General features: G+C 41.2%; 1 protein-coding gene across 6 annotated transcripts in view; it reads right to left on the bottom strand.

The window, feature by feature from the left end:
* The window catches only part of dst (dystonin), a 642,458-nt gene that overhangs the window by 422,737 nt on the left and 208,042 nt on the right, over positions 1–11,679 (bottom strand). For 5 of the 6 annotated variants that reach the window (XM_043681269.1, XM_043681284.1, XM_043681300.1 and 2 more), the window contains one exon: positions 4,842–4,931. In XM_043681269.1, the coding sequence (XP_043537204.1) occupies positions 4,842–4,931 (90 nt within the window). Of the gene's footprint in view, positions 1–4,003; positions 4,040–4,841; positions 4,932–11,679 lie in introns of all 6 variants that reach the window. The other variant, XM_043681258.1, reaches the window with a different exon arrangement.

Here is an 11,679-nt window from a genome sequence, read left to right on the forward strand (position 1 = left end):
GGGTCGGGGAGTCCAGAACTAGAGGGCATAGGTTTAGGGTGAGAGGGGAAAGATATAAAAGATACCTAAGGGGCAACGTTTTCACGCAGAGGGTGGTACGTGTATGGAATGAGCTGCAGGAGGAAGTGGTGGAGGCTGGTACAATTGCAACATTTAAGAGGCATTTGGAAGGATATATGAATAGGAATGGTTTGGAGGGATATGGGCCGGGTGCTGGCAGATGGGACTAGATTGGGTTGGGATATCTGGACAGGTTGGACCGAAGGGTCTGTTTCCATGCCGTACATCTCTATGATTCTATAACAGAATAGTCAAGAGTAGAAACGTATGAGCAAAATTGCACTAATAAACCATGTATTCATTTGACCCAAGTATCCTCTTTATTATATGACCAAACACCTGGTCATTCTATATCAATACCTTTCTTATGCCTCTGAATACTTTTTCCGCTTCACAAACAGGGTAATTTAAATGAGCTATTCTTTCCGCTCCAACAATACTAATGTAATGTACTTTTCAATGAATTACGACTCACTGTTGCTGCAAATAAAAAATTCTTGATGCGGAACAAAACAGAGTCAGGAGCAGTTACACACTAAGGCCACTGAAATCTGATCAATTGTCCCTCACCTTCTCCAAGTCCACGGTAGAATGGAATGTTTGCCTAACTGCTGAGCAACTAGTTTGGTTTTGACACAGTTTAATTTCATCTTTATCTAAAACAAATTAGAATATGAAAATAAACAAAATCAGTGGCTTAACTAAATGTAAACATAGATGATTTGAAAGAGGGCATTAGTGGCCTGATCAGTAAGTTTGCAGATGACACGAAGATTGGTGGAGTAGCAGAAAGCATTAAGGACTGTCAAAGAATGCAGCAGAATATAGATAGACCCTGGAGAGTTGGGCAGATGGAGTTCAATCCAGGCAAATGTGAGGTGATGCATTTTGGGAGGTCTAATTCTAGAGTGAACTACATTGTAAAGGGACAACCTTGGGAAAAGTTGATAAGCAGAGAGATCTGGGAGTTCAGGTCCATTGTACCCTGAAGGTGGCTGCACAGGTGGATAGAGTGGTCAAGAAGGCACATGTTATGTTATGCTTGCCTTCATTGGATGGCGTATTGATTATAAGAGCTGGCAGGTCATGTTAAAATTGCACAAGACATTGGTTCGGCCGCATATAGAATACCATGTACAGTTCTGGTCGCCACATTACCAAAAGGGTGTGGACGTTTTGGAGAGGGTGCAGAGAACGTTTACGAGGATGTTGCCTCATATGGAACGTGCCAGCTATGAAGAGATGTTGAGTAGATTAGGATTGTTTTCATTAGAAAAAAGGAGATTGAGGGGGACGTGACTTAGGTCTACAAAATCATGAAGGGTATAGACAGGGTGGATAGAGATACGCTTTTTCCTAGGGTGAGGGATTCAATAATGAGAGGCCACATATTCAAGGTGAGGGGAGAAAAGTTTAAGGGGGATACATGTGTAAAGTACTTTACACAGAGGGGGTAGGTGCCTGGAAACCGCTGCCAACAGAGGTGGTAGAGGCAGGCACGGTAGATTCATTTAAGGTGCGTCTGGACAGATGCATGAGTAGGTGGGGAGCAGAGGGATACAGATCCTTAGAAATTTGCTGATAGGTTTAGACAGTGGATTTGGATCAGCACAGGCTTGGAGGGCCAAAAGGGCTGTTCCTGGGCTGTAAGTTCCTTTGTTCTTTGTAACTGAAATTTCCTGATTGCAGGTCTTCATCAGTCACCAAATTATCAAAGCATATTTATCATTCAATAAATGATAGACAAACTAGATAGGCAAACTTACAATTGGTTAGGGAACACACAGATCTGATAATGGGCAACTTAACCTTTGATGTTAATCTGTATCAAGACAACTTGATTGCTTTAATAGATGTATACACTGACGCAGTGTATATGCAGGAAGTGCTTTCCTCTGGTGTTGTGGCACAAATAAACAGAGTCCTCTGAAAAACACCCAGTGTGATTATGAATGGAATTCATGTGAACGGCTTTCAACCTTACCTAATGTGCTTTTGAGGCTTGAACCAGAAGTTTAGGATGCAAGTTTAAAAAAAAAGCGGGGTCCACAGTAAATGTGATTGGTGTCAGAAACAGAAAACATGCCAAGGTCAGTAAGTTACCTGGATGAAACATTATTGAATATGAAGATCTTAATAGATTAACTGCATCTGTATTGCACAGGCAGGATACTAGGTTTCATATTAGATAGGTAGCCCACCTGAAAGATATCTCCACTCACTCCCTTTCTAGCAACTCAGAAGCACCAGATTAAGGATTCAGCAAGTAGGGTCATCAACTCGGCTTGGACACCTATCTGGAGGTGTCAACACATGACTCTCCAACTGCAATCATGCCGCCCAGGTCATAACCTTGTTCCCACCTCTCCAATGTTCTGAAGAAATATGCAAGTGTTCAAAGGAAATGAAAAATATTTACCAAACTTTCTTAGAATGCCCCTACAATCTTACTCCTAATTACTCATAGCAGAGTCCCAAGATTAAACAAATTGTTGGACATGCCAGGTGATTCTTGCTCTATTGGCAGCTCTAATGGCAAAATGTATCAATAACACCAGATTGTTGAATAATCACAGCTGTCCTGTTATGGAAATAAAATTAAACTAAATTCCACACTAGTAGTGCAAGCTTGAAATACCTCTTATAGAAGGTGCCTGTGGGAGTTCATGGAATTATAGACTGCTTACAGGGTGGGAGCAGGTCATTGGCACATTGAGTCCACACCAACCCTCCGAAGAGTATCCCACTCCCCAGACCAACTCTCCCTACCCTATCTTTATAACCCTACATTTCTAGATGGCTACTCCATCTAGCCTGCACATCCCCGACACTACAAACAATTTATTATGACCAATCCACATAACCTGCACAGCTTTGTACTGTGGGAGGAAACCAGAGCACCTGGATGAAACCCAGAGAGACACAGGGCGAATGTGCAAACTCCACACAGGTAGCTGCCTGAGGCTAGTTTCAAACCCGGGTGCCTGACGCACTGAGGCAGCTGTTATAATCACTGTGCCGCCATGCCATTAAGTCAATTGAGGTGTAAGATCATATAACTAAACAATTCAGGCTACCCCACCCCCCCAATACTGGAGACTAATTGTGGAAGACCCCTCTCCCACTCCAAACCCTAACCTTCCTGTCAGATTAATGAATAGACTTTCCATAAGGGATTCTCCCACTAGTTTTGCAATTGCCCTCCTGCCCAAGTGTAACAGCAGAACTCCCATGGGATCTCCGGATTAATAACTTCATCAAATGGCACAAAATATGATTGATTGCCACTAATAAACTTTAATGAAAAAATAGCGCATCAATAACAAATACTTATAATCAACTGCAAATTCCCAGTAAATTCACCAAACTCCAATCAATTTCTACCTCCACATTTGATAGCCTAATGTATGACTGATATGGGTGTATGACAAAGTTTGGCCTACATCTTTTCTCCAAAGATGGCTCCTTGGAAACACAGTGTGGAAAAGTAAGGGAGATTTCAACCAACAACTGGATTAACATGAAGGAAAGTAATAGTCAAGTATTCTTCCACTGACAGAAAATAAGGCTTTAAGATACTATTATTCTTTTCCTTTGGTGGTTGAGGGTGGGGCGGAAAGCCCATTTAGAGCCACCTAGTAAAGCTGCAGCTGAATTTTGCAGGCATTTCCAGTTAAAAATATTCCCATTCCCAACCGGTGTTAAATTGGATGGTGTGAACTTTGGCACCTGTGCTAATGGGTTGCCCCATGTTACACTGCCTCTGCCAGATAATTAGTGTGTTACTGGAATACCTTTTAGTTCAGTTTTTTGTTATACAATCTCTTCACCAACCAGTCGAAGCAACATTAGTAGAGTTACTGGGGGCCAGTGAGCAACCTACCCCCTTGTCACCATCACCATCTTCATGCTGGTCACACGCGCATGCTTCTGCTGAACTCACCAACCGTAACGTCTTCAGTATGTCTCGCTCCCTTGGCTATCGAACCATACAGGAGGTACAGGAAAAGAAGGACAAAAAGGCACAGGACAGACGAGAAGTAAAAAGTTGTATGAAATGAAAACACAAGGTCAACATAAAACAGAGAAAAGCAAATAAAGTAAAAGGAAGTAAGACACACATAGAAGAGATCGAAGAGCTACTTGACATATGTATATTTCAACAAAAAGCATAGTGTGTGGGAACCCCTTCCTCCCAAATTCCCCAAGTCTCACACCATCCCAACTTGAAAATATAAATCAGTCACTTGTCATTGTTGCTGGGCCAAAAATCCTAGAACCCTCTACCCGACAGCACTTTTGTCAGATGGACTGCAGAAGTTTGAGAAGGTGGCTCACCACCACCATCTCAACAGCAACTAGGATGGGCAATAAATGTTGCCTTGTCAAAAGCACCCAAGGCTGAATTAAACAACATATCCATAAATCGTTTTTCAAGATGGAACAAACTACACAAAATACTTATCTTTACATGTATTTAAATATTTATCTAACTCTACTCTCCCTCTCCAAAATATGTGTAAAGAGAGTTTTCATCTCTAGATATGGAAAGCAAGTTTGCAACAAAAGCTATAAACATTTTCTGAAGAGCCCAATTTTAGAAAGAGGGTTTTAGGGAGCGAAGAAGAAAGATAAATAGAAAAACCACAAAACCTACTACTCAGCATTTTTCGTCTGAAAATAAATTAAATACAGGAAAAGTTGTGGAACAAGTTTGGTCGGGAGTTCACGGTGAACCATCAAGGATCAATGTTTGTAGGTTGGTGTATAACTGAACTTACCAGAGTGTCCCCTGAAAGGGCTTCCAGCAAAGAAATCAAGTTGTGTCCATCTCGTAAATCTTCATACAGGTCATTCACGTGTTTCCGTACCTGCAGAGAAACACAAAATTGAATTGCAATATATGCCATTGAGAGGAATCAGCTCCAACTCTAATAAGACATGATAAAGTAACTCCATTTATTATCAAAAGAAGCAATGCCAGTTAGGGCAAAGCTGTGAATTATCTCTTCATTATCATTAAGTCAATACTTCATCCAGTACACAGTGGAAGTACTTTCACCATACAGACTGCAGCAGTTCAAGGCTGCAGCTCACCATCAGCTCCTTGAGGGCAATTAGGGATGGAATAATAAATGCTGGCCTCGCTAAAAGTTATTTTTACATAAAAACTGTCTGCTAATTTCATTAATGACACAGTGTCCAAGGTTTCAGTTTGCTGGTGTTGGCTTCAATCAATTGAACAGGGTTTCACCTCATGGTTCAGAAACTACTAGACTAAACAAACACGAGATTCAGTGCCAATATTAAACCAGAGCCAAGCAACATTTATTTTTATACATCTATTTTGATGCAGAATATTCAGATTCAGAACCTAAAAAGGAATACTGAAACAAGCGTCAATACTTGTGTTCAATGTAACAATGTGTCTTATAAAGGCACCATTCCTTGTCAAAGGTAGAACAATTTTGAAATTGCGTGTTTTGATATTCCCTATTACAAGGTTCCCTATTTGGAATATATAATTTGCTGAACAGAAGCAGTACTAAATACAAGCACATTTGTTATTCTCATTTTACTTTACTTTTACAAAATGATTCAGATACAAAACATAACCACATAAAGCATTGTTGCTTGGCATGGTTCTTTTTGAGAACTAGGTAAAAACAATGACTGCAGATGCTGGAAACCAGATTCTGGATCAATGGTGCTGGAAGAGCACAGCAGTTCAGGCAGCATCGAGGAGCTTCAGCAAAATCGATGTTTCGGGCAAAAGCCCTTCATCAGGAATAAAGGCAGAGAGCCTGAAGCGTGGAGAGATAAGCTAGGGGAGGGTGGAGGTGGGGAGAGAGTAGCATAGAGTACAATGGGTGAGTGGGGGAGGAGATGAAGGTCCCTCTAAACCCTTCCTATTCATATACTCATCCAGATGCCTTTTAAATGCTGTAATTGTACCAGCGTCCACTATTTCCTCTGGCAGCTCATTCCAAATATGTACCACCCTCTATGTGAAAAGGTTGCCCCTTAGGTTCCTTTGATACCTTGCCCCTCTCACCCAAAGCTTATGCCCTCTAGCTCTGCACTCCCCCACCCCAGGGAACAGACTTTGTCTATTTAGCCTATCCATGCCCCTCATGATTTTATAAACCTCTATCTTTCCCCTTCCCCCACCTCACCCTAGTTTCAAACTTCCAGTCCCCTTGACTTGTCCGACCTGCCTAGCTCCTTTTCCACCTATCCACTCCACCCTCTCCTCCCTGACCTATCACCTTCATCTCCTCCCCCACTCACCCATTAAACTCTATGCTACTCTCTCCCCACCCCCACCCTCCCCTAGCTTATCTCTCCACACTTCAGGCTCTCTGCCTTTATTCCTGATGAAGGGCTTTTGCCCGAAACGTCTTTTTGAGAACTGCCACTCTAACCAAGTATATCAAAGCATACTTAGCCTGCTTGGCACACCCTCCTCATTCCTGAAGAAGGGTTTATGCCCAAAACATCGATTCTCCTTCTCCTTTGAGGCTGCTTGACCTGCTGCGCTTTTCCAGCAATACATTTTTAAGCCAAGTATATCAATGCTGATTTACTGAAAACTCGGTCATATTTGGAAATGGAGAAGCAGGTGAATGGCAAAATAAGATTTTCCTCACACTTTCATAAAGCTGCCACAGATTCTGTTGATGGTCTGCAGTTTGGCCTTAATTTTTCACTCATAACAAGAGTTATTAATGAACTCACTTCAATTCTCAAACAGAGTTAATTCACTGAGTTTGACTCAGAGATTCTTAACGTGACTACTCAATATGAGGTTGGCCGATTAATGCTATGTTCCAAAGATTCAAGCATTGAAACACCAACATGCATGTCGAATTTAAAAATGGCTACACTAGCAAGACATTTGGAAAGAATTTACTTTCAAAAAATATGGTTTCTTGGTCAATAATATTGATTTATGTGAAGCCACATGCTATTTGCAACCTCAACTCTACTGATACGCCATCACTAACATCCATTATTTCTTCATTCACTGATGACCATTTCAAACTTCCATCACTGCTCCTCATTTCCTCCAACAATTCAATGTCTGTTGCCTTGCATTCTCTTACCTATGTCACGTGACATAAATGCAAAACACTTACTTCTACTACCTTAACCATCAGCAGCAGATTTTGAGCAGGGAATTAATGATAATGAAGATGCATCCCTTCCTCTGTAATGGTGACCCTATGCTTTAGTTGCCCCCTCATTTCCTTAGTTGCTCCTTGTCATTCATTTCTGCCTTTCATTACCATCCCCTTCTCTCAACATCACTTTCCATTTCTCTCCAGCTTTTCATTATCCATTTTCCCACTTGTAATTATCTACTTACATTTTTGCTCATAACAGCCATGTTTAGTAATAGTTTAGTAATCATTGTTGTGTAAATCCTGGTGAATTTCACAAAAATACCGGTCACCTGTTCAGAACGCTGAACGATTAATGAGAGGTTTTATAACCAATTGTTATTGCCAATTTGCACAAAGTCCAACAGACAGAAAGGAGGTGAATTACTATAAATTAATCTGGTTTTAGTTGTATGGATTGGATAGAGAACACTGGAAACCAGGGCATTGAGACAACTTCCCTGTGCTTCAAAGTTGCATCACAAGATTAGAACAGACAAGGCAAGACAGGGCCTTGATTTAATATCCCCTCAGAAGCAGACCTCTCAAATCATGCAGCACACCCTCAATTATTGCATGGAATTGTCTACTCAATCCTCGGAGCAACGATTGACCCCTAAGCTCAGCATCAGGAGCATCTGATATGATTACTCTTGCCATAATGTGGATGTTATGTTAGATCACAACCACCCACATTTTACTAAGGTTACAAAGGACAGGGAGTACAATTATTTTCCTAAATTTAACTGTTTAATTTCAGAAGTTTAACAAAGAAAGTTAATTGTAAACACAAGCGCTAGACTGTATTCAATCTCAACAGTGGGAGAGAAAAGGCAAAATTTACATTTGCATGGTATTGTTTACAACCTCAGTTTCTACCCTAGTTAATAAAGTGAATGGTTGGAGAAATAAAAAGGCATTTGCTGAAATTGAAGGGGAAGGAAAAAAATGAAAAATATGAAAAGGAACCCTATATACAAGGCTAATAAGCTTTATGTAAACAAGGTGGGTGCACAGCGACAAGATGCAAAGGAGCCATGTTGGGCCATACAGTGAGAATGTCCCCATCTCTGACCCAGGAGACCAGGGTTGAATTCTCACCATGCTTTAGAGATATCTCTTAACATATCTGAATGGGGTGATTAGCAAATAGCTATAAATTAGCCATGATGCAATCAAATAGCAGGACAGGTTAGAGGAGCTAAATGGCTTCTTTATTTCAAAACCAATGTCAGTCTTGGAATGGGACTATTAGTACAGGATGCAGCAGTTTATCTTATAGAACATTAGAGCACAACAAGGGTCTGTTTAACCCATTGTGCGTGTGTACAATGAGCTGTCCAGTCTGTTACACAGCGCCTGCTCTTGTCTTGTGACCCTGAGGTTTTCTTCCCTCGAGTGCTATTTGATGGAAGTTGTTCAATCAGATTCCGCTGTCCTTTCAGGCTGTACGTTCCAGCTCATCCCCACACATTAAACAAAATTCCTCTTGTTTGCTTGCCAATCATCTAGTATTTGTGTTCACTTGTTCAAGACTTTCTGACTAGATTCCTCTATCAGATCGTTCTATCAATTTGAAGAAAAGAGGAATAAATTCAATGACCCAGCACCCCACAAAAAGGAGTTAGCTCAGAGATTAGGGACAATGTTAGAACTAAATCATTGCCCAACTTTTTCCGTTCAGATGTAACCATGGGTAATACATATTTGTCGTGGCAAGCAACGTTCATATTCTGTGAGCAAGGAAACCAAAAAGTAAACATACACAAGACTAGGAGTCAAGAATCCCTGAAATAATTGTCCTGCATTTCTAAATAATGCTGTCAAGTGTTATAAGCTGAGAACAGGAAATAACCTCATTGCAGCCTGTTTTTCTTTGGAGAAACTAAAAATAGACAGCTTTGGCAAGCAGAGACTATTTCTCAAAAATCAATATGCCACGTATATTCCCCTAAGATCCAGCTTAAAGCAGTGAGGCTGAATTTTTTATCTGTTTTCAATTTAAAACAAACACCAGACATATCCTGCTGTCCTTTTGATGCTGAATTTATGATGTTTATGCAGTATGGGTGACGCTCACCTGTATGGTCACATACTAAATCATTTGTTGCACTCTAATGTGCACTCACATATTCCACAAAATATTTTGGCAGCTTTTGTCATTTGAGACACAATATGACATGTGGTGGGCTTGGTGACAGGTGACTGTTGATTGAATGTTCCAAAAACTCTGCCCCATTGGCACCAAATCCGCTGTAGATATTGATAGATGGATTGCTGTAATGAATCAGCAACTCCATTAATGGCCTCTAAATAGCATCTTGTTGTGGTCTACTTTCTATAAGGTCAACTGCTGCATCCTGCACTAACAGTCCCATTCCAATACTAGACATTGGTTTTGAAATAAAGGAGCCATTTAGTTCCTCTAATCTGTTCTGCTATCGATAGCAGAAGGCAAACGAAGTATGTCTTTGCCTAGCAATTTCCATGCATGTAAAATTCCTTCAGGCCTGAGCATATTTGAATGAGCCAAAGGTTAACTGGTCTCTGGCAACAAACAAAGTTCCTTTTGCTGAATGTACAAAGCTTCAAGAAAGAATTAAACTTAAGTAACAGAAGAAAAACAAACCCATAAAAAGCCTAAATGCAGTTCAATTATTTTTACAACTCTAAGTTAACTGGTTAAACAACTGGCCTCACTCAGCCAAAGAAACCTTTTACATATTGAGGGAACACAAGTGGTGTTGGACAAAGTATGAATGCAACACTTGAACCCCACAATGGTTCATGGAACATTCTCCATTGAGAAACAAAAAGGCACAAGCTAGCAGAAAGAGTTGTGACAATCCACTGAGTCTCTTCACATTCACATATCTCACAATGACAAATGTATGAATGTTTAAAGTCCCCGTTAACTAAAAGGGAATGAAAAGATACAGAACTCTGTGCTGTGCTCCTCCTCCTGCACTGAACTTTATTCCTACGTGCACCAGTGCTACAATGAAAGCTTTCAGTCCATTCATTCAAAGTTCAGGTCAAAACAGTCTGGTAGCCTGGGGAAAGGCCAAATTTCTGAAATCAAAGCTTCCATCACCGGAAGTATTTGCCAAATAGAAGTATGTTATGGCAAGAACAATTTAAACCATTGTCTCAAAGAAGGGCAAATATCTGATGGATGACAGAGAAGTAGGACAGTTCATTAAGCCCATTATGGTCAATAGCAAAACATATTTTATTCCTGACTCCATATAAGTGTGAAATTTGCGATCCTGGCACCAAATACAGCATGTAATGACTTGCACGTTTACCTATGATAATTAAAGGCAACTTTTTCTTGTACACTCCTTTCAACTGCACGCAATTTCTGAATCTAAACTCCAACAGTGAAAGACAATAACAAAACCACACTGCTCCTTATAACCTTGCCAAGGGATTTTGTACACTACATTGGTTTTGCCTGATGTGTCATTACTCTTTTAAAAAAATTTATTCATTTGTGGGATGTGGGCATCACTGGTTAGCCAGCATTTATTGCCCATCCCTAGTTGCCCTTGAGTAGGTGGTGGCGAGCTGCCTTCTTGAACTGCTGCAGTCCACCCACTGTGGGTTCACCCAGAATGTTGTTAGGGAGGGAATTCCAGAATTTTGAGCCAGAGGTGAAGAAATGGCAATATATTTCCAAGTCAGGATGGTGAGAGGATTGAAGGGGAGTGTAAAGATGGTGGTGCTCCATTGTGTCTGCTGTCCACATCCTTCTGCATGGAGGTGGTCGTGGGCTTGGAAGGTGAAGTCTGTGGATCTGTGGTGAATTTCTGCTCTTCATCTCGTTGATAGAACATGCTGCTGCTACTGAGCGTTGGCGGTGGAGTGAGTGGATGCCTGACCCTTGTCACAGTGTGTGTATTATCATGATCGTTATGGCTCTGTTTGCCGACTAGGAATTTGTGTTGCAGACGTTTTGTCCCCTGTCTAGGTGACATCCTCAGTGCTTGGGAGCCTCCTGTGAAGCGCTTCTGTGATGTTTCCTCCGGCATTTATAGTGGTTTGTCTCTGCTGCTTCCAGTTGTCAGTTCCAGCTATCCGCTGCAGTGGCTGATATATTGGGTCCAGGTCGATGTATTTGTTGATAGGATTGGTGGATGAGTGCCATGCCTCTAGGAATTCCCTGGCTGTTCTCTATTTGGCATGTCCTATAATAGTAGTGTTGTCCCAGTCGAACTCATGTTGCTTGTCATCCGCTTGTGTGGCTACTAAGGATGTCGTTTCGTGGCTAGTTGGTGTTCATGGATGTGGATCGTTAGCTGTCTTCCTGTTTGTCCTATGTAGTGTTTTGTGCAGTCCTTGCATGGGATTTTGTACACTACATTGGTTTTGCTCATGCTGGGTATCGGGTCCTTTGTTCCCAGTGAGTTGTTTCTGAGGGTGGCTGTTGGTTTGTGTGCTGTTGAGTCCTAGT

Source organism: Chiloscyllium plagiosum, chromosome 3 (assembly GCF_004010195.1).
Source record: "Chiloscyllium plagiosum isolate BGI_BamShark_2017 chromosome 3, ASM401019v2, whole genome shotgun sequence".
NCBI classification, from domain to species: Eukaryota; Metazoa; Chordata; class Chondrichthyes; order Orectolobiformes; family Hemiscylliidae; genus Chiloscyllium; species Chiloscyllium plagiosum.